The sequence below is a fragment of the Pseudonaja textilis genome, chromosome 5 (assembly GCF_049901715.1).
Source record: "Pseudonaja textilis isolate UNSWEBS1 chromosome 5, rPseTex1.2, whole genome shotgun sequence".
Taxonomy (NCBI): Eukaryota; Metazoa; Chordata; class Lepidosauria; order Squamata; family Elapidae; genus Pseudonaja; species Pseudonaja textilis.
In genome coordinates, this window is record NC_141994.1 from 68,176,813 (window position 1) to 68,203,529 (window position 26,717).

Genomic DNA, 26,717 nt, shown 5'->3' on the forward strand with positions numbered 1-26,717 from the left:
TACGATCTAAAATCAGGAGATTAAAGATCCATTTCATTTATTGACTTGTTTAAACTTTTTTTTTCTCCAAATCATAATTTATCCAATAAGGATATCTCATCTAGCATCTATCCTGATTTAAATAGTCCTAGCTGATCTATGCCTAGAGTGCATTTCATGGTAAAAATAGAGATAATACAGAAAGCAACTAATCTCTAAGGTGAAGATATTCCACATAGCAGAGGCCACTGCAGTAAAGACCTGTCTTCTGATCCCTACCAGCTAGCGGTCTTTGGTGGATGAGATCTGCAGCATAACCAATTTTCAGTAGTGCCCAATTTTGGATTGGCTGTAGCCTCCAACCCAATCCTAAGAGCCATCTCTGCTTTGAAAACATATCACTAATGCAGATGGTCCTCAATTTGGAACAGTTTGTTTAGTGACCATTGCAAGTTACAATGGCAGTGAAAAAAGTGACCCATGACCATTTTTCATACTTCTGTCCAATGCAGCATCCTATGGTCTATGGGGGAAGCCAGATTCAGTTTAACAATTGTGTTACTAACTAAACTGCAGTGATTCACTTAACAAGTGCAGCAAGAGAGGTCATAAAATGGAGCAAAGCTCTCTTAACAAACGTCTCCCCATACAACATAAATTTTGGGCTCAATTGTAGTTGTAAGTTGAGGACTACCTGTACCTGTTGTTGTTGCAATAGCAATCATGTAATGATTTCACTCAAACTTACTTCGGTACATGTTAATTACATTTGCTTTTCTTTTTCGGGCACAGTTTCATAGAAGAATCTATAAAGGAATTCCATTGCAGCTGAGAGGTGAAATCTGGTCCCTGTTACTCGACGTCCCAAAAATGAAAGAAGAAATGAGAGGTTATTATAATGTGAGTTTCCGAGCCAGAAAGCGAAACATAGAGCTTTTATTTTATACAATGCAGCAAATAGTACATGTAATCCATTTAAGAGGGGTAAAATAAATGCCATTCTTTCCAAATCTTTAATCTTTTTTTTCTTCTGGAAAAGTACTGAGTAATAGGTACCCTAAATTAAAATTATCCATTAGGCAAGAACCTGAGTGCAACTCCTACTTATTTTGTATGCCTGAAGATTTGTAGAGCTTTTCTGTTTCCTACTGAAGAGATCCCAGGTTTCACTATTGGTTATACCAGATGTTGATGCTATCCTCAGAACCACAGTAGTTTCTCAGGATCATTTTGCAAGATTTTCCCTTATCTGCCCTGGTTCATTGTGTTCATTGTGTTCATTGTGTGTATGCATGGGCATATTGTGCACCATACAGAGTCACATTGTTTGAGTTGGGCAGCCTCTAGTTAATAAAACAGATAAGTAAATGCTGTCGGTACATCAAGAAACAGTCTTGTGTCATGCTTATTCTGTTTTTTACATTCTCTGTTGGAATTTTGTATTTATGTTTAAATTGTTACTTTTCAATTTGGAAATCCAGAGGAGTTTTGAAACAAGCGGGTGGCGAACATAGTTCATCTGCTACTGTTTTGCTTGGGAAATTAATAACTACATTTAAACCTGCCAGATATTCAATGTACCTATTTCCTTTCACTCTCAGGAAAATCAGCAGGAAATTGTGCTGTAATTTAGGGCAGATACCTGCCCTGTAGACCAAAACTTACATAGGATGCTGCCAATAGAAGAGAATATTAGTAGCTCAGCGCTGAACTAAGGGGTTCTTGGTGCTGTCTAAGTGAGCTTGGTAGTTTCCTTTCAGCCCCACAGTTACATACGCTGTTTTTCCTAAACTGATGTGTCCTGGGACTGCAGCTTTCAAAATTTCTTAGAGCATGATCTGTACAATTCTGATAGTCCTTAAATATCTGGATGGCTTGACTGATAGGTATAATTTTCTGCAACTTGCAAAAACTCCAGAAGCAGCCGCTTCTCTTTCCTCACGCCACCTTTGACTTTCCACAGCATTGACTGATTTCTTGCCATGGTTCCTCCCAGTTGCAAATACGGAGGCTAGCAGAAGGATGTGAATATAATATCCTTTCCCATGTGAATTTCCCTGTCGTTGCAATTCAGAGGGATATTCACTATGGTTGGCTGCTTGTACAGGTGGTCCTCAACTTATGACCACAATTGAGCCCAGAATGTATGTTGCTAAGTGAGACATTTGTTAAGTGCGTTTTGTCCCATTTTACGACCTTTCTTGCCACAGTTGTTAAGTGAATCGCTGCAGTTGTAAAGTTACTAGCACGGTTGTTAAGTGAATCCGGCCTCCCCATGGATTTTGCTTGTGAGAAGGTTGCAGAAGGTAATCACATGACCCTGGGACACTGCTACCGTCATAACTATGAAGCAGTTGCCAAATGTCCTGGATAGGTTTGTGACCTTTGCGAGAAGTGCAGAGTCATGACAAAAGGATGATGAGCTATGATGAGCAGTGAAGTCTTGGTGTATATATGTTTGTTGATTGTTTCTCTCTTTCTCCCCCTAGACTTTAAAAACTCGAGCAAGAGGAATCTCTCCAGATATCCGGCAAATTGATCTTGATGTTAATCGGACCTATCGGGATCACATCATGTTCAGAGATAGATATGGAGTAAAGTGAGTGAAACTGAATTGACTCCCTTCATGTGGATCTTGTTGCTTTTTTATTGTCTAGAACAGAGGTCAAAAAACTTGGCAACTTTAACTTTTATAGATACATATGAAGAAAATTCAATATTCTTTCCGTATTGTTTTTAGGTTAAATATATTTGGAAATTAAGAGAGCCAGTTACAGATTCAGTAGGATTACAGCTCTCCACATTCACCACCAGAGTTGTGAATTGTAGATCCGAAGCCCCAGAAGGGCACCAGGTTGCAAATGGCTTGTGAAGTGTTACAGGTCAACTTGTGTTCACTGTGAAGTATTGCCCAAGCTCCCTTTTGCAAAACTGAATAAACAAAATTATTGTTTCATTAGTTGTGACAGTGTTCTAAGTAGACTTTGGGTTGTGATTATTTTAGACAGTTGTACCCCCTCTCTGAGAGACGAGCAGATTAAATTGAAGATTTTTTTAAAAATCATTTTTTAACCTCAGGAGAATTACCAGAACAGTTAGTGAAATAGCATCATGGAAAAATGAAATGTCAGTAATTCCACTAAGAGCATTATCCAAACTCTTAGATATATCTAAATTGCCCGTTCTTATTTTTGAACATGATTTTTTTCCCTTCACTTTGGGACGATTCAGATGAAATACTGTGCCGTAGGTTAGCATTGCAACCTCTTATGACTAAAGCTGTGTGCAGGCAAAGCTCTTTTTAAAAATAAATAAATTGCATGTCCCCAATTGGTTTGTTTACACAATTTCTGTTTGAATGTCTCAATACAATAAACAAGACAAGAACAACAGTGATCAAACCAACAGATTGATAATCGGCAACAAGAGATGTAATAACTTGAGAAAATGTTCACAATAAAACTTGTCAGATAGCTCTCATGATTTGGAGAGAACAATAACATTTATTCCTCAAAAGGCAGCATTTGAGCTGCTCCTGATGATTAACAGGAAAGGAGCCGCTCTATCTTCCAAGGACAGAGTGTTCCAGAAGGATGGGACCAAGGGTTGTTTCCATGTCCCTCGGTTATAGGTAGTCCTCAACTTACGACTGGCAGTTACAGTTGATCGCTAAAATGGGACTTATGATTTGAATTTGAAGTGCTAACATCTGCACACAACCGCACAGCCACATGAGCACAGTTTAAGTGCTCGGCCCCTTGGCCGCATTTACAACAGTTTGCAGTCTTGTAATGATTATATGATCACGACTTAGGTTTTAGCCGGAAACTGGAGTTTGCATCCAGTTTCTGTCAAAACCCTGTCCCATCATGAACAATGGGTTCGCTTAACAACCGTGGCATTTGCTGCTGCTGCAAAAAAGGTGGTAAAATCAGGCCTAGTCTCATTGTGACTGGCTTTACAACCATCATGACTTATAACCAGAATTGTGAGGCTCATTTGCATTCATAACTCAAAGACTACCTGTGCTGTTTCCTCTTTGGTGGATGCCTCTCTTGGACTGCAGAGAGTTTAGAAGATGGCATGTTTTCTCTGGCAAGTGTCCATACATTTTGTCAGGATGGTGATGATGTCAAAATTTCAACTTAGATGTTGTTACATAGCCAGAGTGACTATATCTATGCACAAGAGAAGGAGGAATTCTATGGTAAGGATAAGGAAACCAAGTTAGTAAATGGGAAAGAAAGAAAGTCAAAACAAATTTGGTCTCGTAGTTTAGTCACCAGGCTAGAAAGTCGGAGACCATCAGTTCAAGTCCTGCCTTAGGCATGAGAACCAGCTGAGTGACTTTGAGCCAATCACCAGGAGATGGTGAGTTCTGGTCCTGCCTTAGGCAACAAAGCCAGCTGGGTGACTTTGGGCCAGTCGCACACTCTCAGTCCAGTTCACCTGACAGGATTATTGTGGGAAAAATAGGAAGAGAAAGGTGTGTTGAATATATTTGCTGCCTTAAGTTATTTCTAGAAATAAATAAAGTGAGAAAAAAATTAAGTGAGGATTCAGCATTCTCCCTGGACCCAAAAAGCAGATTGGGGCTAAAATGTGGATGAGAGTGAATGGAAGGACAAGCTAGAAACATGTACCCCAGGTGGAAGTTTTTAGTTTTTTAAAAGATGTTGGATAACCATCTGCCTGAAGTGGTTTAGGGTTTCCTGCCTAGGTGGGTGGTTGGACTAGAAGACCTCCAAGGTCCCTTCCAATTCTGTTATTCTACTCCTACTCCTACTCTACTCTACTCTACTCTATTGATTTAATTTTTAAAAAAATGGACAGTGAAGAATACCGGAAGTTTCACTAATAAACTGGAGTTTGTTGAACTTTGCAGGTATCCAGGTTTTATCGTATTTTTACAAATACCATATTGCATTTTCTAACATGAATGTTGTTCTACAAGAGTCCCTTTCCTCCAATGCTCGGTTTCTTTGGTTATAACAGAGCTCTTTTCCAGATAGGCAACACCCTGCATGATCTTTTTTTTTTCCTTCCAAAGAGAACTTTTGTAAATATTTTATCATATAATGGAACACTAATGTTCTTGCTTTTATCACTCGCACACATACATAATAGATAGATAGCCGATCTCTGTAAATAGTAGGCTGTTTCCAGGGTGCAGGGTCATATAGTTATAACCACTGTACAGGGTTATACAGATGTACAAAATAGGATTGATATGAAATTGAGCCAGCAACATTTTAGATCACAAGTAATTTTTCCTCTAAAGTGGCTCCAAAACACATTTTGATTTTGTATAGTTACATTCTGTCTTTTTTCCCCCCTAGGCAACAATCTTTGTTCCATGTCTTAGCTGCATATTCTGTTTATAATACGGTAAGATGCTCTGCGTATGCTTCTCTGCATCTGTACGCAGTCAGTTACATAGGTCACTCTTAAACGATGTTGAATTCATGGAAATAGAATTCTCAAGGGCAACATGAAAACAGCGAGTTTGAATAGGCATAATTCTGTATTGGATTGTTTGGCCCATCAGGTGTAAAAGCAAATATTTCTGATTCTTGGCCAGGTGCTATTAAAGCTTGTTTTGCAAATGCTAGCCTGGAACCATTCAAGATCAGAAACCGTAAAAACAGTGGTGGATAAATTCACTCACCCAATAAAATGCTACATGTTATGCTTAATAAGTTTTAGCAGCATTATCGATTTGAGTCACATATAGTTGTGAAATTCTGGAGCAGAAAGTTACAAGTGTTCCTGAAAAGACAATAGTGGTCTCCTTCTTACCTCTAATGTGAAGGGTTGAAGAGGGATAAGCATTTTAACCTATCGAGCAGAACAAGTGAATTGCTCAGTAGCAATCCTAGGATAAGCCAAACTGTCTTAGTGGACTAAAATCCACAACTTGCTCACTTTATGTATAATTCTGTGGCTTCTTACTCAGAAGTGTCAGATTGAGTTCCATGAAACTCACAACAAAATTCTTTAAAGTAGCATAAACCCTAAAAGATAGTAGAGTCTCAGAATAGGTTGGACTAAATTAATATGGACGTTTTAGGCTAGGTCCAAATTCTTTGTTCAAATGAATCAGTTTTGCATTGACTTCTTTCTGAAGTACAAATTCTCTGTCTTGAAGACAGTTTTCTACTAACTAGTATTTCATCATGAGGGTTCATCTAGTCATCTAAATGGGAGAAGAGCTAAAGATTACATGGAATAAGCTAAAGATACGGAATAACAACATGTCAAAGTTCAGAACATGGAAAGAAAGGACTCCTTTGTCCTCTTCTAACTTTATAGTCAGCATTTCCTCAGGGCAGTGTTTCTCAACCTTGTCTCCTTTAAGATACATGGACTTCAACTTCCAGAATTCCACATCCAGCATGCTCTTAAGTAGCCAGTGTTAAGAAACACTGCCTTAGGGGCTCCTCCACTTCTTCAGGATAAAAAATTAGATCAACAACAACAATGTAGTAGGATTGACTTGTGGGACCGTCGCGATGTGCAATATGTTCACATTGGTGCAATAGGATTGTGTGCTTGTTAGTAGGATTCACTGGGTTAGGGCTTTTCTGTCTTTTACTGTGAGTTATATTGTGTAGAGGGGGTGCAAGAAGGGAAGCTCAGCCAATCTCATTGTACACATGTTGTACTCTGACAATAAAAGTGTGAATCAAATTGAATCATGATAGCTTGTCCTGTATAAGCTTTGGCTATACCAGTCTCGTTTTCCTTTTCAGTTCTCCGTGCAAGTCAGACAGAGAACTAATCCTCCCCTTCCTCCAGACATCTCATAATTCACACTCTATCTACCCTTGCTACAAAAAAGTGAATGCAACTGCTTTAGGGTTGTTTGCAGGTGTAAACAAATTTTGTAACAGTTTTGTCTACTTTTTCCCAGGAGGTTGGATATTGTCAAGGGATGAGCCACATAACTGCATTGCTCCTAATGTACATGAATGAAGAAGATGCTTTCTGGGCTTTGGTGAAACTACTGTCGGGACCCAAGCATGCTATGCATGGTAGGTGTCTGAAGTTTCATTCAATGTCATGATAGGTAAACTGGCCCCTTCACCCTAAACCTTTTTTTTTTTTTTTAAGAATTGTATTTAGAATTTTGCTCTTCAATTCTGTCTGTAACATTACGTTTGGGTTCACACCACTTTCCTAAATCAAATTGACAAGTCAAAAATATTATGGGTATCACATAGAGCTGAAACAAATGGTATCACAGCTAGTTCTTGATTTACAACTGTTCAAAGTTACAATGGATCTCCCAAAAATACTTACAAAATTGTGACACACACACACACCCCCCTCTGGATTGTTTGACCACATTTCAAGTACTCAGCAACCAGCCCACTTTAATGGCTTTTCACATTGTCTTATAGTCACAAGTCCGATTTATGATGTTTTTCCTGAAAACAGATCTTTACTTCTGGTTTCCAGCAAAAAATACCCTCTAGTGAACAATGAGTTTGCTGAATGATCTTATCATTCGCTTAACAAGAGGCACAGAAAAAGTGGTAAAATTGGATCTGGTTAGATGATGATCTGCTTTACCATTGTTGTGATTTACAACCATAATGGGCCGTCTCTGTTATGGTTACAATTTGAGGAGGTATCTATATGGCTTCATGCAGTGGTGGTCTGGTTTGCATAACACGCTTCCAAAAGATACTGAACAGCCAGCTGCATTAAGCCTATTGATCGCATACCGTCAAATTGAGGTCAGCTCTTAGTGATTACATAACTAGACCTTATTCACCTAGGTCTGTCCCCATCTTTAAGTCCTCCAGCAAAGCACCTTTCACCACTATAATTGAGACAATTCACCTTGCCTGCTGGTCATTCTTTTCTGTTTCCTTCCACTTTCCCTTCCTTTTTTATCTTTCCCATTCTTATAGCTCAGATTTGGATGCTTCATTAGCCTAGGTATAGATTAATAATCCTATTTAAGTGGTATATTTTTATTTAACATTACTTATTAAGTTACTTCAGGATGCAGCGTCGCCTTGTGATGAGATAAATAAATAAATCGATAGATAGATGATAGAGATAAATAGTTGCTTATTCATGATGACCTCTCTCTTCCCTCCCCTACTTTCCCCAATTTTAGGGTTTTTTATTCCTGGTTTTCCTAAGCTGTTGAGGTTTCAAGAGCATCATGACAAAATAATGAAGAAATTTTTGTCCAAGCTTAAGCAACATTTTGTAAGTAAATGCCAATATGAATATGTTGATCCAAGGGAATCATTCACAGATGAAATTTCTTTGGCATTAATTTTCAATTTGACTTTTGCTTCCATAGAGTGTCACAGGAAACACCGCAGCTCGCACGATTCTAATCTTTATAGACATAGACACATCATGGGATCTGAATAACTTTTCAAAGTCTTTCATGGCTACTCTACCAAGTGCTACCCTGTGGCATATTTCTTGACTGCATGTTCCTTTACTGTGGATGGTTGATCCCAAAATAGCAGAAGCAATCTACCACTCTGAAATCTTCATTAGCTATTCTAAGGCTGGTTGTTTTACTTGTAGTCATTGCGGTAGTTTGGTCTTTTAAATTAAAGTTCCATTTTTTTTTTCCACTGTGCTTCTTGACTTTTATTACTGGAGCTTGCAGAGCGATTGAATTTTCAGCTTTTGGAATAGTGTCATCAGCATAATGCAAGTTATTGATCTTCCTCTCCCAATTTTAAAACCATATTCATCTTCCCTCAGGGTACATTCAGCACATAGATTGAATAAATAAGGGGGAGAGTATTCAATCTTGTCACATTCCTTTGCAAGCATAGAACAGTCTTACTGGGGTGTGTTGTTTTCTGTTCTGTGGCTTTCTGACACATCTTTATTCCTGACCTGTCTTTATGCCTTGGAATATTGCATACAGTTTTGGTCACCACGATATAAAAAAGATATTGAGACTTTAGAAAGAGTGCAGACAAGAGCAACAAAGATGATTAGGGGGCTGGAGGCCTAAAACATACAAAGAATGGTTGCAGAAGTTGAATATGCCTAGTCCGGGGTAGTGAAACTTGGCTCCCAGAATTCCTGAGTGAGCCATAAAAGGTTCCCCATCCCTGGCCTACTGGTTTTTCAGTTGTGGGGGAAATCAATTTTTGACTTGAATGGGACTGTTTAATATACACATATAGGAATATTAAATTTGTATATTAAACAGTCCCATTCAAGTCAAAAATTGATTTCCCCCACAACTGAAAAACCAGTAGGCCAGGGATGGGGAACCTTTTATGGCTCACTCAGGAATTCTGGGAGTTGGAGTCCATAAGTGATAAAAGAGCCAAGTTTCCCTACCCCTGGTCTAGTCTAATGAAAAGAAGGACTAGAGGTTACCTGATAGCAGTCTTCCAATATTTGAGGGGCTGCCACAAAGAAGAGGGGGTCAACCTATTTTCCAAAGCATCTGAAGGCAGGACAAGAACCAATGGGTGGAACCTAATCAAAGAGAGAAGCAACTAGAACGAAAGAGAAATTTCCTGACAGAACAATCAACAGGTTGCCTCCAGACATTGTGGGTGCTCCATGACTGGAAGCTTTGAAGAAGAGATTGGGCAACCATTTGTCTGAAATGGTATAGGATTCCCTGCCTTGAGCAGGGGGTTGGACTAGAAGACCTCCAAGGTCTCTTCCAACTCTGTTATTCTGTTATTCTTTAGGTTTCTTGTGAGGGCAATGAAATGTTCTGGGGTTCCCCTTTTTCTAAGCACTTTTAACAGCTTGAGATATCTGATCCAATTGAATGCTTTTACAAAATCAGTGGAGACCATCATGACTTCTTTGGGGCATTCTTGGCTTTTTTCCAGAGTCTTTGATAACTAGGAACGTCGCTTTTGTATTAAGCAAGTCTTTATTTTTCAAATTTTCATTAAGTTTTATCAGGATGTAAAATACAAAAAATCAAAATAGTGGGAAAACGGGAAGGCAAAAACGGAAGGATTTAAAAGAGTGTAGGGTAAAGTGGGGGGGGTGGAGAAATAAAAGCATTGACTTCCCCTACTCTTTTTAGTACAGTAGAATAAGATAGTAACATTGCAGCCTCTCAACGTTTTACTTTTATATACGAATATGTGCTATAACAACAAATGTATCTAATCAGCAAAACCCGAAGTCAAAGTTTCCTTTTTTGCCATCTCAAGCACAAAATCCAGAAGCAGTTTCCAAGAAGGAACAAAGCTGCAAGTGTTCTTTTCTGTGATTAAAGCAGCCAATTTGGCCATCTCTGCTAGTCCCATCAGTTTTTCCAGCCAATCTCCCATTGTGGGAATTGAAGTATTTTTCCATTTTTGTGCATTCTTGCTCCTGTCAACATATATAACAACAAAGTTCCAGAAAGTTCTTTGTCCATTAAGCCTAAACAAGATATTTGCTTTTATTTTTATATTTAAGAATCTTCTGTATTAAAATACAAATCTTACCCCAGTACTGTATATATATATATATTTGCTTTGTCGCAGATCCATCAGAGATGTTTCTTCGTTACATTTAAAACACACATTTGAAATACCTTGACACTTTTTTGACAGTTTAGCCAGTGTTAAGGACCAACAGTACATCATTTTGTAAAAATTTAAAAATCAAGGCTTTTTAAAGAGTAACAGGTCTTTGAAGGTAACAGAGTGTGAATTCTAATCCTGACTTAGGCAGATGTCAGTTTTGAGCCAATTACACTGTCTCAGCCTCAGGTAAAAAATATTGGCAAAATACTTCAGTAAATATTGCACCCTATATAGCAGTGGCTGGTCCCTGTAGTCAAAATTGACTCAATATACTCATAATAAGAAGGAAGAGTAACAACCCCACCCTCCTGAAAATAACTTAAAGCTGATCCATAATGAGGGTTTAGAAATGATATAAAATATGTGCTTTGTCTTAAAGGAGGGGGAGAAGGAGAGAGAGAGGAGAGAGAGAGAGAGAGGAGAGGAGAGGTAGGTAAGTAGGTAGGAGGGAGAGAGAGAGGGAGGAAGGGAGAGGGAGAGAGATGCGATGGATGGATGGAAATGAATATAGATATAGATGGATGAATGATTGGTAGATACATGATAGATAGATAGACAGAAGATGGATGGATGGATGGATGGATGGATGGATGGATAGATAGATGGGTAGATAGTTGGGTAGGTAGATGGGTAGATGGATGGATAGATGGATGATAGACAAACACACTAAGCCAGTGGTCTCCAACCTTTGGGGAACCAGGGACCAGTTCCATGGAAAACAATTTTTCCACAGATAGCGGGGGGGATGGTTTCACACGCTATTTAGATCACACCCATGTGTAGATGAAGCTTGGCTTGCTTGTGTGACCCAGGGGTTGGGAGCCCCTGCTCTAAGCACCTTGAAGAAAACGTCTAGAAGCTGAACAATGGTTTCCCAACACTTCTGTCACTAAGGTTACCATAAAGTGATGATTTGCCAGTTAAGCACCTTGGGAGCTTGGTATCGAATGCTGCCAAGAAAAAAACTTCCAAGAAGCCTGCTAGTATAGATAGTCCTCGACTTACAGCCACAATTGAGCCCAACATTTCTGTTGTTGAAGGAGACATTTTACTAAGCGAGTTTTGCCCCATTTTATGACTTTTCCTGCCACAGTTGTTAAGTGAATCGCTGCAGCTGTCATGTTAATAACAAGATGGCTAAATGAATCTGGCTTCCTCATTAATTTTGCTTGTCGTCAGAAGGTCGGAAAAAATGATCACATGATCCCCAGGACACAAGCAACTGTCATAAATATGAATCTGTTGCCAAACATCTGAATTTTGCTCAAGTGACCAAGTGCAACGGTCATAAGGTGAAAAATGGTCACGAGTCACCTTTTTTCAGTGTCGTCGTAAGTTTGAATGGTCACTAAACGGCCTGTTGTAAGTCGAGGACTACCTGTTAGTTATCCAACAAGACAGCACAAGGGGGTCCCTGAGAGGGAGAAATGCACTTTTGAACACACCGTGCATTTAACTCCGCATCTGCATTCTGCTCTGTGCCAATTTTATCTTCTAAAATGGGTGAACTGTGTCTTCTTGGCAGGATTCCCAGGAGGTCAACACCAGCTTTTACACAATGAAGTGGTTTTTCCAGTGTTTCCTTGACCGTGTGAGTAGCCCTAGCTGTTGCTTTCATTATCAGCCCAGCTGGCCCTCTGGGCCGGAGGGGAATTATATTGTTTTATCTGCTGATTCACCCACATTGTTCTTTCATTGCAGACTCCCTTTAGGTTAACCCTCAGGATCTGGGATATCTACGTACTTGAAGGAGAGCGAGTTCTTACTGCAATGGCCTACACCATTCTGAAATTGCACAGAAGTAAGAGCTTTGCCTTGCCTTTAAATGCTCTCTGGCCACCTTGACATGGTCAGTCCTTGTTTTGAGTGACCAGACTTGGGGGAATTCTTATTTCTCGCTGGCTAAAAAGTGATAGAAGAAAATGTTTGTCGTTCAGGCTTGAACAATGAACTTCCTTGTGTTCTCTGAGCTTGGTTGCTTTTTTTTTTTTTTTGTGCAGACGTTTCATTACCAAACTAGGTAACATCATCAGTGCACACAGCTTGGCAATGAAACATCTGCAAGGAAACAGCCAAGCTGAGAGAAGGACTTCACCAAGGACTTCAGAGTGGCTGAAAACTCCCAATGTAAAGTACTGTAGATATTCAGAAACCACAACTGAGCCCAAAATTTCTGTTGCAAAGCCAGGCAGTTGTTAAGTCAGTTTTGCCCCATTTTACAACTTTTCTTGTCACTGTTGTTAAGTGAATCACTGCAGTTGTTAAGTTAGATGTTTGTTACTAATGTTTGGCCTTCCTGGTTGACTTTGCTCTTCAGAAGGTAGCAAAAGGCGATTCACGTTGATCCAGGGATATTGCAACTGTCATAAGTACATGCCAGTTGCCAAGCATCCAAATTTTTTTGTGACATTATGGGGGTGCTGCAAGGGTCGTAAGTGTGAAAAACATTCATAAGTGCCGTTGTAACTTTGGCCACTAAAAAAATGGTTGTAAGTTGAGGACTACCTGTAGTTTTTTTTCCCCCCCCGTGCCATCTTAGAACACCTGATGAAATTGCAGATGGAAGAACTGGTCCAGTTTCTTCAGGAGGCTCTTTCCAAAGATTTCTTCTTTGATGATGATTTTGTAATAGAACAGCTCCAGAGCTCCATGGCAGAACTGAAACGAGCAAAGATGGACGTCCCTGTAGCAGGTAAATAATTCTTCTAGATATCAGTAACTCATGGTGATATGTTTATTTGCATACCTTTATGAAATTTCTTCACCTGTTGGCAAGGATTGTAGAATTGCACTACCAGGAAGGGAAGTCTGGAAGAACTTCAATATATCTCCTTAGAAGCCATGATCATTTCCCAAAATGACACATCCAGGTAACTGTTACTTGTGCACTAAGGTACTTCAGTAGATTTTGCTACCCTGCTTCAAGGTATGTTCCATCTTCTCAGTATAACATTTCCGCAAATTTTGAAGCTGTAGGAAAGACTTCATTATTATTATTTTGCTGCCTGCCTCCCCGCTTTAAAAGTTAAGTAGAATTTGGGAGAAAATGGAGGCATATTTTATTGTTTAAAATCCTGTACAATTTGCAGCTTTATTGTAAATGAAATGCGAACAAACGCTTCATTTCTTCATAAATGTGTCTTTGGTGTATGCAGTTGAATAATGGCTTTTATTCACAGGATAATGACAAATGGCAGTGGTTTAATTTACACTAAATGTTTAGGGTTTTTCTTTTTAGCAAATGGGTCTGTCAAACTCTAAGGACTATAACATCTTTTCATTTTGGTCTTGTTTAGTTAAAACCAGCACACATAAATTTATCTTTGAAAACAAGAGACCACCAAGTTGATAGTAAGGAGGAAAATGTATATTCTGGACACCTCTGGCTATAACAGAAAATAATGCGGAACACCCATTTTGATACATTAATCGAGCATCTAATCAATCATGTTCTGCATCCTAGCAGTGGATTCCTCTGCAACTGAGCCCTTATTTTTGTCCTTTCTTCATTTTCATGGCTTTCTGGAAGCAAAATGCCCCCCCTCGCCCTGTCACTTTGACATCAGATATTCATTTATTTCTTAATTTTGGAGGGAATGCTGTCAGCTCTAAATAAGGTGCACTCTAGCAATTTTACAGCTTATTTCATTTTTCTCAGGAAAAATTCAGAAACAAACTGTCAAAAATGGGAGGGAAACATGAAAAATAAAAATAAAAAGCAGTAACCCCCTGATTTCCTCCCCTCCCCCGACATGTCTACTCACCAACCCATGAATAGAGATAAAGGGTCTGGATATGCCTAATCACTTGCTTCGTAGGAGGCATCTGTTTCCCTGCAAACAGCCTACCTTTTGGCATGGACTTTGGCAGATTCTTGAAGGCAGCTTTACATCCTTTTAATTAGAAGGGAGGTCGTGTTAACATCGAGGCAACAGGCTGGGGAAAGGCGTTTCCCCCCTCCCCGCATGATGGGGAAATAGCTGAGACCCTCTCTGCCAGCCGTAGCAGTCTTTGCAGAAACAGCAGAACGAGTCTCCAGTTCCCTTGTTGTTTATTCAACCGATCCTGCCATCCTAAGGAGGTTTTTGTGTGGTTAAATGAAGGAAGTGGGAGAGGGCATTGAATGTTCTGCTTCAGTTCTTCACCAAGAGAGAAGCCTTCAAGAGGCCTCTCAGCATACGGGGCCAAAGGCAAGCAAGTTTTTTTTAAAAAATAAATAAATGCCAGGTGCAAATATTTCTTTTGCAAGTCAGGGAAGACATTTGTGCCGTGAGCGATGCGCCACGCAGGTTTATATCGAGAGGTCCTTGGTGCTCTCTGAGCTTGGTGGTTTTCTTGCAGGCATTTCAGTGCTGATGAAGTTACCTCGTTTGGGTGGTGAAATGTCTGTAAGAAAACCACCAAGCTCAGAGAGCACCAAGGACCCCTCTTTTCAATCCTGAGCTGCAAATATTCTCCTTTAGGGGCTTACATGTCAATTTTAGGTTGTTTTCCACCCCTGCGTCAGCCCATCCCTGTGTAGTATGAAAAAAATTGCATCTTTTTTCAGTGCCAGTTTGTTGAAAACCTGAAGACCTCTAGTTTTACTATCTCAAAGGTGCTTCCCTATCCTCACCCGGCTCCCAAAAAGGCAACTGGACTGTTGTTTGAGGAAGAAAAAGAAGACGTTTCTCTTCTTCTCATCCAAAAAGCTTCATCGGTTGTGCCTGGGTGGTGCTGGGATGGAAGGATTGTATTTCTTTGCAGTCATCTGGTCATTAGCACTCTCTTTGAGAGCCCTTGAGGCCCCTTGGGGTTTTATCTGTGCTGTCAGGACCATCGGAATCAGGGTGCAAATGGCTGTGGAATCTTCCTGGAACTGCTGAAAGGGCCGTGCTGTAGACAGGAGAGGGGTGGTGTCATATTCTTGCCCCTCTGTCTAATGACCAGATGACTACAAAGAAATACAATCCTTCCATTCCCCCTTCACCATCCTGTAAGAACCTATCCTTCCCTCCCCCTACCATCCAATGACAACTGATGCTTCTTGGATGAGAAGTGAAACAACTTCTTCTTCTTCTTCTTCTTCTTCTTCTTCTTCTTCTTCTTCTTCTTCTTCTTCTTCTTCTTCTTCTTCTTCTTCCTCTTCCTCTTCCTCTTCCTCTTCCTCTTCCTCTTCCTCTTCCTCTTCCTCCTCCTCTTCTTCCTCCTCCTTCTTATCTTCTCCTTCTCCTTTCTCCTCCTCTTCCTCCTCCTCTTCCTCTTCCTCTTCTTCTTCTTCTCCCTCTCCTCCTCTTCCTTCTCCTCCTTCTCCTCCTCCTCCACCACCACCACCACCACTGTTCACCACCACCTCCTCCTCCTCTTCTTCTTCTTCTTCTTCTTCTTCTTCTTCTTCTTCTTCTTCTTCTTCTTCTTCTTCTTCTTCTTCTTCTTCTTCTTCTTCTTCTTCTTCCTCTTCCTCTTCCTCTTCCTCCTCCTCTTCCTCCTCCTCCTTCTTATCTTCTCCTTTCTCCTCCTCCTCCTCCTCTTCTTCTTCTTCTTCTTCTCTCTCTCCTCCTCTTCCTTCTCCTCCTCCTCCTCCTCCTCCTCCTCCACCACCACCACCACCACTGTTCACCACCACCTCCTCCTCCTCCTCCTCCTCCTCCTCCTCCTCCTCCTCCTCCTCTTCTTCTTTCTTCTTCTTCTTCTTCTTCTTCTTCCTCTTCCTCTTCCTCTTCCTCTTCCTCTTCCTCTTCTCTCTTCCTCTTCTTCTTCCTCCCTCTTCTCCTCCCCCCCCTCCTCCATAAACCTCTAGCTTTACCTGTTACCATCAGTTTACACCCCGTTGGGGTTACTGTTGAAGGTGCAATGCATTTTAAGAATATCGGAAAGACCCCAATCTCAAGTTGGAGCCCCATGGTGATGGCAGCTGGCCTTTTCAGCCTTTTTTTTCCCCAGATTTTTCACTTATCTTGTTTTTAACTCCTGACATCTATTTGCCACCCTGTGCAAGAACCCAGTTTTCTTACCTTCAAGACTTTGTCACAGCTGTCCTTCCCTTCCCTTGTAAAATCAGAATTTTAAATCTGGAGATTAAAGCAAACGGTGCTGTAACAACATGTTCTAGCATGCCTTGAGTATCATTAATAGCAAATATAAACACTGTTGGGCTTCTCGGGATCCGCAAAACATGCTTCCTGGAAGGAAAACAAAACATTTCAGACCTTTGCCCCCTTCCCTTCATCTGCTTTCTGATTTCAAACTTGCTTCCATTTAACCTCCCTTCACAGTTTTTTCCTGCTCATCTTATTCCCCCCACCTAGTTGTTATTTTCCTCCCCTCCTCCATGCCTTTAGAATACAGACATGCCTACAGCTAGCTTGAATGGCAGGAAAGAAAGGCAGCCGGGCTCTTTTCTTGTCCAGTCCATTACATTCTGTTGGAGCATAAGGTCCATCGCTTCCAAAACTCCTCCAGCAGAAATGGATTAAAAGAAAGCGGAGAGGCATCCATATTTCTAGGTGAATAAGCAAGAAAGAACTTAAGACTAGCTGTCCTCAGCTTTCAAGCATTATTTTTGGAGGGGTGGGGGGAAGGAATGTGATTTTCTGACTACCCACAATTTCTCTGCAAGCTTGTGCATATGAGAGGCCCTTGGTGCACTGTGAACTTAGGTGTTTTTCTTGCAGGCGTTTTATTACCCAAACTAAATAGCATCATCACCGCTAGCCCTGACGATGTTACCTAGTTTGGGTAATGAAACGTCTACAAGAAAACAATCACGCTTACAGCAGCAAGAACCTCTCATTTCAACCCTGAGCTACGAACATTCTCACTGGTTTGTGTGTGTGTGTGTGTTTGCACACCCCTCTCACGCAGGCGTACCTTTTTATCTGAGTTTGTATTGTTGCAAAACAGGCATTTTGATGTACCCTACTTGGGAATCAGGTGGGTGGTACGTTCTGCTCCACTTCCTTGTTGGAGTCTCTTCTTCTACTTAACGGTCACAAAAACGTCTTTGTCTCCCTTCCAAAACATCCAGCCCATTTCTTGTCTTGTTCATTTGATCCAGGGAGTAGCTGCTCCCTTTATCTAAGTGTCATCAGTTCTGGAGTCTTATCTTCTCATCCCAGGTTCGTCTTTCTTTAATCCTTACCTACAAGCAATTTTACTCATCCTTAAGGATGTGTGTCTGCCTTTTTTTTTTTTTTTAAAGACATTACCTCACTTCAGTGCAGAGACAAGTTCTCCCAGGTAGGTTGGGCTCCTGTCTCAAGGGCAACTGCAGGGCGAGCCTGCCGTTTGCATATGCAAGCAAAGAACAGCTGATGTGTAACTTTAGCAAAGTCTTGGGTTTCAGGTTAGGAGAGAAGGACCAAAAAATGACAATGAGCCAGCAGAAGAAATTGGGCAGGGAAACTTCAGTCTTCAGTGCCCTGATACTTCTCTGTGTGACACCTTTTAGAAGACAAGATGAAATAAGAATGCATCAGATAACAGGCTTCTCTCTAGTAGGAGGAAGGGTACCAAAACAGACGTTTCTGGTTCAGAGATAGACTTCATTAGAACCCCGATGACGGTTAAATTACTCTTTTATTTGCTGAGGAAATCTCTAGCTCAGTTTTCCTTGATCCAGCCTCTCTGAAACCCTTTGAATTACAAAGCATCATAGGTTTGAAGAGTCCACCTGGAAAATACACTGATCTCAGGATTCTTAGGTGTGCCATCATTTCCTCAACAAACAGCAAATATGAAACTTTTCGGATATTGAAGTTAGAAGAAAATAATTCACGGGAAATCACGAAAATGAGATTACCTCCAGGAGAACGCTTTCTCCATTGTAACACCCTGATGAAGGAATTTGGCTATTTTCTTTCTGTCCCCAGGCAGTGATAACTTCTTCCTAGCGTTTATCTTTAAATTGTATGCACTTCGTTTTAAAATCACAATTGTCTGGACATATAGCTGGCTAGTGTTTTTTTTTTTCAGTCGTCTTCTCAACAAAAAATCTGATCTCTGACAGTGTAAACTCTTGGTCTCCAGGCTTGCAAACTAATATGAAAGGCTCCAGATGTTCTCTACTTGGCGCCTTCCACCTTTGAAGCCTGGGCAACCGTGAAACAAGACCAAACATTCCCTGTCCGAAACATGAATTGAAACAAGACCTGGAGCCCCGTTGGTTACAGATTCCGAGAATTGTAGTCTAGTACATCTCGCTGGCAACAGATAATGTTTGGATACTCAAAGCCCAACCTCAGCAGGACACACAATACTTGGGGGAATGACTTCAGTTTGATTTCTCAATTTTTCTCTCTCTTTATATTGTGATATTTCCTGGGTTGAGCGGTGCAGTGGCCTAGAGGTGGAGCTCTCCCCTCACAATCAGGAGGCTGTGAGTTCGATCCTAGGTAGAGGCAGATGTTTCTGTCTCTGGGCGCAATGAATATATATATCTGCTGAATATAACTCCGCATTGGTGACAGGAAGAGCATCCGGCCAGTAAACACTCAGCTCCATTCAGTTGCCCAGACTCCACCCCGCAAGGGATTACGGGGTCATTAAAAGATGATAATGATTGTGATACACTCCCTGGTGAAGTAGCAAAATCGATTCATTTCAGTGTGGGGAAAAATGCTGCTTTTACAGGATTTTCTTAGACAGTTTACCAGTGAATAATCCCCTTGAAACATAGCAGTGTTTGCTTCTGAACAAACCAGAGCTCCGAGCTAAGAACTACAGCGTAAAGTTAGCCCCCAATCCTTCCTGCTCTTTTGCTTAATCTGTCATTCAGTGCTCTGGGAAGAAAACTCTTTTGAAAAGAGCTTTGCCAACCTCAACTTTTCCTTGTAGCCTGGGTCCGTCCCATCAGAACATCTCTGGAATTTAATTAAGCTTGGTAGAATTCTCCATCTGGTGAGATGGTTTATGATGCTCTGAGCTGCAAGAAGCTGCCTGGGCAGACTTTGGTCTCTTATCAAGCAAGAGAACTGGTTTTACGCAGTGTTGTGAGGGCAGGGGCTGGGCACAAAACTCCCATCTGGAAGGGAATTGGTTGGGCAGACTTTATCCTTTTCTAAGCTCTCCTTCAGAATGGGATGGAAGAGATTGGTTTTTGAGGATTTGCTCTTTGCGTGTGGGAAGAAAGAGTTCTGTTTAAAGCAGAGCTTTCCTCCCTTGGCCACTTGAAGACCTGTGGACGTCAACTCCCAGAACCCCCCCGCCAGCATTGGATACCCCTGTTTTATAGCATCTGAGTTGTAGGAGAAGACATACATCCCCGGTATCCCGTTTCTAGTACAGGAAAATGGGGGCATTCAGAAAAAAAGGTTATTTTTTTTTTAAATAAAAAAGATGCATTTTTTTTTTTTAAAGACAGAGTATTTGTTGTCATCTGTGTCACCAAGTCCTTAAGCTTCCTTAAGCCTGATATAGAACATAGAATAACAAGATCAGAAGGGAACTCGGAGGTCTTCTAGTCTAACCCCCTGCTTCAGCAGCAGGCCTTATACCAGGAGGATGCAACCTTGGCAACGTTTAAGACTTGTGGACTTCAACTCTCAGAATCCCCCAGCCAGCCATGCTAACGTGCTGGCTGAGGAATTCTGGGAATTGGAGTCCACAAGTCTTAAAGTTGTCCAGATTGGACACCCACCCACCCCTGCCTTGTACCATTCCAGACAAATAGCTTAATTAATTAATTCAAGTGTATCTTGAAATATATTTCAAGAAGAAATAATATTTCTCTGTGAAACATATTTCAAGAAGTAGAAAACTGTTGGAGACATCCAGATGGTCTTATTTCTCCCCCCTTGATAGCCCTTAAACCCTTTAATGGATCTCTGGTCTTTTTGTTTTTTTTTTATAGATGATGAGTGTTTTAAGGACGCCCTTAAATGTAGAGCCCTGGTGATATATTTCCTACTGAAACCTTTTGTTCTTTCCCCGTTCGTGTCCCTGCACCAACCAAATTGCATCTTTAAGAACAAAGGCAAGTGGAGAGCTTCTTAAACATGCACCAGATTCCTGTGGTATAAACCACCCACCTTTGCTTTACTGGCAGAACTTCTTAGGTTTAACAAAAAGGGATTCCTTGTCTTTGAAAAGGGACTGCTAAATCTCTGTGGAGCGACAGTAGGGAAGATCGCTGTTGGTGGATGAAGTAACTCGGTCTCTTGGTGGAACAGGAAGTTATACTCCAGAGGCTTTAGTTTAATCCAGCAGGATTCTAGTTACTGTTCTCACATACCGTTGGGTTTAATTTAAAATATCCAAGGTATTTGACAGCCTCAGATGTGAATAGAATCTTTCAAGAGAATAGAGAGGATGATTAGCAAGGGTAAAAGAATAGAGAAAAGCTAAGGAACTGAAGAAAACTTAACCTTGCAACAGCTCAACCGTATCTTTGAATAGGCAAACTGGGATCTGTGAGTTCCTTAAAGAGTTTGCAAACTGCAGCTGCCTGCAGCTTTCACCATGGATGAGTGACGCTGGCAGGAGCTTCTGTGTGCAGTCCCGCCCCTTCTCATTTCAGCGTTAAAACGATGGGTGCTGGACAGGGTGAAAGGAGGCGGGGGAACCCAGCAGTCTTCGGAGTCCTTTGTCCCCACTTCTTGTGTTACCAGAGAGATCAGCATTCAACCAGGACACTCAAGTGATCGTGGTTCTTTTCTCCCAAGTGCTTTTAAAAGGGGGACGCATCTCTTGGGATGTTGGAACACGACTTCAAAATTTGTTGATTTCATGTGCTTTTCTTTGTTCTTTCAGCTTCCTGTACAAATTCAGAATGTGCCTCCTAACTTCATTCCCCCGCGTTTCTCTCTGCTGATATTCCTGCATTTGTTCAATCAAAAGGCCTGATTGCAAAGCCGTAGAAAATTTTTTTAAAGTGGCAAACCTGCAACATCCTCAATTCAGCCCTCGCTTTTTCTTTTGTTCTGTCTATGCTTTTCCTTAGACTTCCTCTTGTTTTTCCTTTCCAGATGAATACGGGATTTTTCATTTATACCTTTGGAGGACACACACGTATCTATTTTTCTCAGCTTTGCATTTTATTTCAGTTAACCGACTAATCCTCAAGCGGGTCTCTGCGCTGACGGGCTTCTTTCTGATTTTGGGGAGTTGCTGCCAAGGGGGTGTGAAATTGGAGGTTGATGTGGCATCTTTGCTTCCCTGGAATGTTTTGAGCTGTGTGATTTATGCCGCTGTAGTTCTTATTGTGTCTTTAGAGTAGCAAACCATAACTACTCACTTTCCTGACAACCACTTAGAATTGTTATAGATGCATGCAGCATTTAAATGCATGCCTGGGCTGAATGGCGATCTAGTTTCCCCAGAAATGTCGATGTCATTATTTATTTCCTTTCACTGTCTTTCTTTTAATCGGTTGAGGAATTTCCAAAACATGGTGGCATATAATCAACATTTTTAAACTCAGTAAAAACAGCATGATTGTATAGACACCAGCATGTGATAATTTACAAGCTAGGAGTTGCACTTTCCTTTAGTGACGAAAATAACCCAAACAAGGAGAAGGAAAAGCAGAAGCAGTTTAGTTTTAGAGAGAGAGAGAGAGACACTCAAGGTTTTTCTGAACACGTTGTGAAGGCAGGTCTTCCTTCTATCTGATAGATTCTGCTTTAATGTTGCGTTTATTTCCACGTCACTGATTGCAATGATCTGCTTGGTGTTGTGAACACTTAGAAAAAGCTAAAATTCCATTTTCAGTACAGTTTTAAGTCACGCGAATAGCATAATGATTACCTTTAAAAATTAAGAAACAAACAAACCACAGTTTGCTTGACAAGTTACCTATATGGTTAATTCTGCTCGTATATGTTCTTGCCGTTGTATCATTTCTAAAGCATTTAGTATTCTGAAACGAGGTCGAGGCTGGGCATAAAATCAAGTGCTTAAAAACTCCTGTTGCATCTGTTCGAACCAATTGGATTGTTTTGGAACAATTAACCTGAGAGGTTTTGCAGTTCAGGTGGATTTCCACTGGGTGGTGACAAAGATCAAGAATTATTCGGCAAAATTCTTCAAACCGAATTCAAAGAGTGTTTTTGGGGGAAAGAGTCCACAGGTTTTCTTCTGTTCCCTTGACTTTGGTTGGCCTATTATTCAAATCGAAGCAACTTGAGTAGCAGAACTAGATTTAAAAAAATAAAAATAAAGGCATATTTTCCAAAACACAATCATACTTGCTCTCTAGTGATGGTGGTAACATTTAAGATTCAAAGAGTTCTGTTGAACTACAGTGGTCACGTTGCAATCAGCTTCATCCCATAGAAAGTTTGGCTTTTAGGCAATTTCCGCATACTTTTTATGCTATATATGCCCTGGCTGGCTTTATATGCTTCGCTTTGTTTGGTTTGGAACTTGGTTTGTTTTTTTGTTGTCTGTTGATTGTAATGCAGGCTTTTGTTGATGTAGTAATGAACCTATTTTTTTCTGAATTATTTTCTTTTTTTTCCCTTTGCCAGCACCCGATATCGTGGTCTTCCTGTTCGCTACTATCCTCCCAGTGTCTCTTGGTATTCCATCCTTTACCATCTATGTAACATTTGGGGGTGACTGCAGTTTAACAAAGATTGATTTTTATTTACTAACCAGCATGAGTCATGGTTGGCCTTGTCTATAGTTTCATTCCTCCTCTCTAGAAAAAAAAAAAAGATGAATTAATCCTTGATTCTTTTCAAGCCACAATTGAACCCTACACAAAGCCATGTATCCAAGAATGGTGACATGGGCACCATGTTGCATCAGTGAGTATTGTGGTCATGAACTGGAGCGTTTCACTGGAAGCCAGTTTGAGTAATGGGTGCTTAAGGCAGCCTGAAGGAGCAAAGGTAGATCTTATAAACCTTGGGTGCCTTACTATCTTAACAGAATAGCAAAATAACAACTTGGAAGGTACCTTGGAGGTCTTCTAGTCCAACCCCATGCTCAGGCAGAAAATCCTATACCATCTCAGACAAATGGTTGTCCAATTTCTTCTTAAAAGCCTCTAGTGTTGTAGCATCCACAACTTTTGGAGGCAAGTCATTCCACTGATTAATTATGCTAACTGTCAGAAAATTTCTCCTTAGTTCTAGGTCGCTTCTCTGCTTGATCCATTGTTTCTCGTCCTGCTTTGGAGAATAGCTTGACTCCCTCTTCTTTGGGGCAGCCCGTGAGATATTGGAAGACTGCTATCATGTCACCCCAGTCCATCTTTTCATCAAACTAGACGTACCCAATTCCAGCAACCGTTCTTCATAGGTTTTAGCCTCCAGTCCCTACCCTAATAATCTTTGTTGCTCTTCTCTGCACTCTTTCTAGAGTTTCCACATCTTTTTTACATCATGGCCACCAAAACTGGATGCAGTATTTCCAGTGTGGCCTTACTAAGGCATTATAAAGTGGTATTAACACTTCATGTGATCTTGATTCTATCCCTCTGTTAATGCAGCCTAAGACTGCATTGATTTTTTTGGCAGCTGCTGGCTCATATTTAAACAATTGCCCACTAGGATTCCAAAATCCCTCTCACTGCTACTACTATTGAGCCTGGTAGCTCCTATAATACCATACCTGTGCATTTAGTTTTTCTTGCCTAAATGTAAAACTTTACTTTTTTCTTCTTATGGAAGATTGGAGCTCTTATACAAGAACGAGCCCTGATTGTGGAAGATTGGCCGATGTCACTGGAGTGGGTGGGACCAAGATTTATCCTTCAATACAGCATTTTTCAAGTTTTGCAACTTTAAGATATATATATGGACTTCCACTCCTAGAATTCCCCAGCCACCATTGCTGGCTGGGGAATTCTGGGAGTTGAAGTCCATGCGTCTTAAAAGTCACCAAGTTTGAGAAACACTATTTTGGGAGCCTTTCCCACACCCCATTTGCCCTTGTTCTATGAAGAACCCTAATATTTTATATTAAGTCATGGTTCATGCATGGGCATCACGCATGTTCAAACAGCATGTCAATAATGTGGTGAAGTAGGTAACAGCCTGCAACTGCATGCACCGATAGTCCTTGACTTACAACTAGTTGCCTAGCAACCACTCAAAGTTATGACGTACCCCCCAAAAGCTACTTATGACTGGGATTGGAATAATCCACGGGTACCTGATCACATTTTGGGTGCTCGGCAACCAACCTTCATTGGTGGCCATGGTTACGTAATCATGATTTAGGATTTTTATTTTTTATTTTTTGGCCAGAAAACCAGCATTTGCTTCCAGTTTCTAGAAGAAGATAGACTCATGGGTTTGCTTAATGATTGTGGCATTCGCTTATTGACTGGATTCACTTAATGACCACGGTGACTCGCTTAGTGACTGCCACACACACAAAAATATCATAGAACCCTATCAGTTGCCTGATGCCCTGTACATAATGATCCTCATGATTTACAAACGTAATTCCAAGCTCAAATACGGCTGTTAAGTCAAGGATTACCTGTCTTATGTCTCCGAGGCTCCTTTGTAGAAGATGAGTTTTTTAAAAAATATCATCTTTCAACAATTGCAGAGTTTCATGAACACCCCCCGGCTGCCTGAAGAAATCCCAGCATACCAGGTTATTTTTATTTTTTTTCCAGCTCAGCTGAGCAGAAATTCCTGCCGCTTTCAAGGTCCCGGCTGTTTTGTTTTACCCTGAGCTCGAAGCCTGTCGTTGGTTTGAAAAAAAAAGAAGACAATGCCTTATGAGCATGAATGTCATTTTCACATTGTTCCTAGCCCTCCCGCTGTAATTACAGGGTTGCAAATTGGGCAACGTGCTTTTGTGCAAAAGGCATCATGGGAACTTGGCTTTTCACCGTGGCTGTAAACGTATTTGTCACGGAAAGGAAGCTCCCTTCCCCCCCGCCCCCTCCAAAAAAATATTTCAAGGGAGTTGCATTTCAAACCATCTCTGTCAAGTGTTGGAGAAGGAGGCCAAGGCTCTGCCAGTCGCAGAGCCATGGTGCAGAACACCCAGGAGAGGTTGTCTCCTTCCTTTCACTTGTTAAGTTCTAACAACAAACCGAGATCCAAAAAAATTCAGCCAGCGTCGCAGCGTCAATAGACAGCCAGGTTGAGTAGAACCAGTGGCAGTGACAGCTCTGATGCAGAGGGGTAGAAAAAAGAGCTGGCCTCGTCTTCCCTCTTTTAATTAACCAGCCCCTTTCTTTCTAGGTTTCTCTTTCCTTCCTCTTCCTTGGGAGAGTCATGTGTTTGCCCTGTTTTAAGAGGCCTTGGCAGAAAGCAAGTCATAAGAGTAGAAAGTTTGCATCTGAGCTTAAGCAAACGGCTGTGCATTTGGCCAAACAGCCTTTTGATGGTTTAGATGTGTGCACAGTTTGGAGTATCAACAACATTGGCAGGCTATATCTCCTTTGACTTCTGAGCCTGGTGAGATTGAAATTCGTTGCTGGTCGTCCTTGACTTACAGCCGCAACTGAGCCCAAAATTGATGTCGCCAAGCAAGGCATCCGTCAAGTAAATCGCTGCGGGTGTTAACTTAGTCCCCAGGTCATTAAGTGAATCTGGCTTCCCCATCGACTTCGCTTGTCAGGTCATCACAAGACTTCGGGACAGACACTGCAGCCGTCATAAATATGAATCAGTGGCTAAGCGCCTGAATTTTGATTATGTGACCATGGGGAGGCTGCAAAGGCCATGTGAAAAACAGCCATAAGTCTTTTTTTTTTTTTCCAGTGAGCTTGTAACTTTGAGTAGCCACTAAACAAATTGTTGTAAGTTGAAGACTACCTGTATTTTTTAAGCAAATTTATATAGCCACCCAACAGATACATTGATGTTGTTGGACAGCTTGCAATTTTTTTAAAAACCCACCATATCATGAAACTCCCCATGGCATCAACAAAACAATCAAAACAGCCACTTAGTTGTCTCTCTCTCTCTCTCTCCATTTTGTGATTTTCCGGGCCAGCTGACAAAGGCACTTTCTAGGGCCTTTCGGAAAAACAGCTGGGTGGGGGCCAACTGTACCTTGAGGGGAATGATATTCCATAAGGGGCCACCACCACCACCACCACTGAGAAGGCTACTTTTTTTGTGGGGCTACCAGATGACAATCGCTAATCAATGGGACCCCCAACAAGCAGATTCCCTGAGGATCTTAAACCGTGTTTTTGTGTGTGGAGCCCTTCCCTGAGTCTGCCTTTGTGGGCTGTGCAATATCTGTCCAATTATTTTGAACATCTAATAAAAAAAATCACAAGCCCTGCTGTGTGCAGAGGCT

General features: G+C 41.1%; 1 protein-coding gene and 1 long non-coding RNA gene across 3 annotated transcripts in view; one reads left to right on the forward strand and one right to left on the reverse strand.

The window, feature by feature from the left end:
* Positions 1 to 26,717, forward strand: part of USP6NL (USP6 N-terminal like) — a 97,946-nt gene that overhangs the window by 60,794 nt on the left and 10,435 nt on the right. Inside the window, 8 exon segments of the mRNA XM_087935276.1 lie at positions 772 to 879; positions 2,469 to 2,578; positions 5,319 to 5,367; positions 6,893 to 7,013; positions 8,111 to 8,205; positions 12,043 to 12,108; positions 12,219 to 12,318; positions 13,057 to 13,209. Coding sequence (XP_087791402.1) covers positions 772 to 879; positions 2,469 to 2,578; positions 5,319 to 5,367; positions 6,893 to 7,013; positions 8,111 to 8,205; positions 12,043 to 12,108; positions 12,219 to 12,318; positions 13,057 to 13,209 — 802 coding nt within the window.
* On the reverse strand, positions 2,573 to 16,630 carry LOC148125678 (uncharacterized). Of its 2 annotated transcripts, XR_015743937.1 has the most exons (4): positions 16,511 to 16,630; positions 14,366 to 14,590; positions 3,992 to 4,181; positions 2,573 to 3,887 (listed from the first exon to the last, which is right to left on the reverse strand). It is a non-coding gene; the product is annotated as an uncharacterized LOC148125678 (long non-coding RNA). The 2 variants fall into 2 exon arrangements; XR_015743936.1 differs by lacking the exon at positions 16,511 to 16,630 and having other exon boundaries at positions 14,366 to 14,689.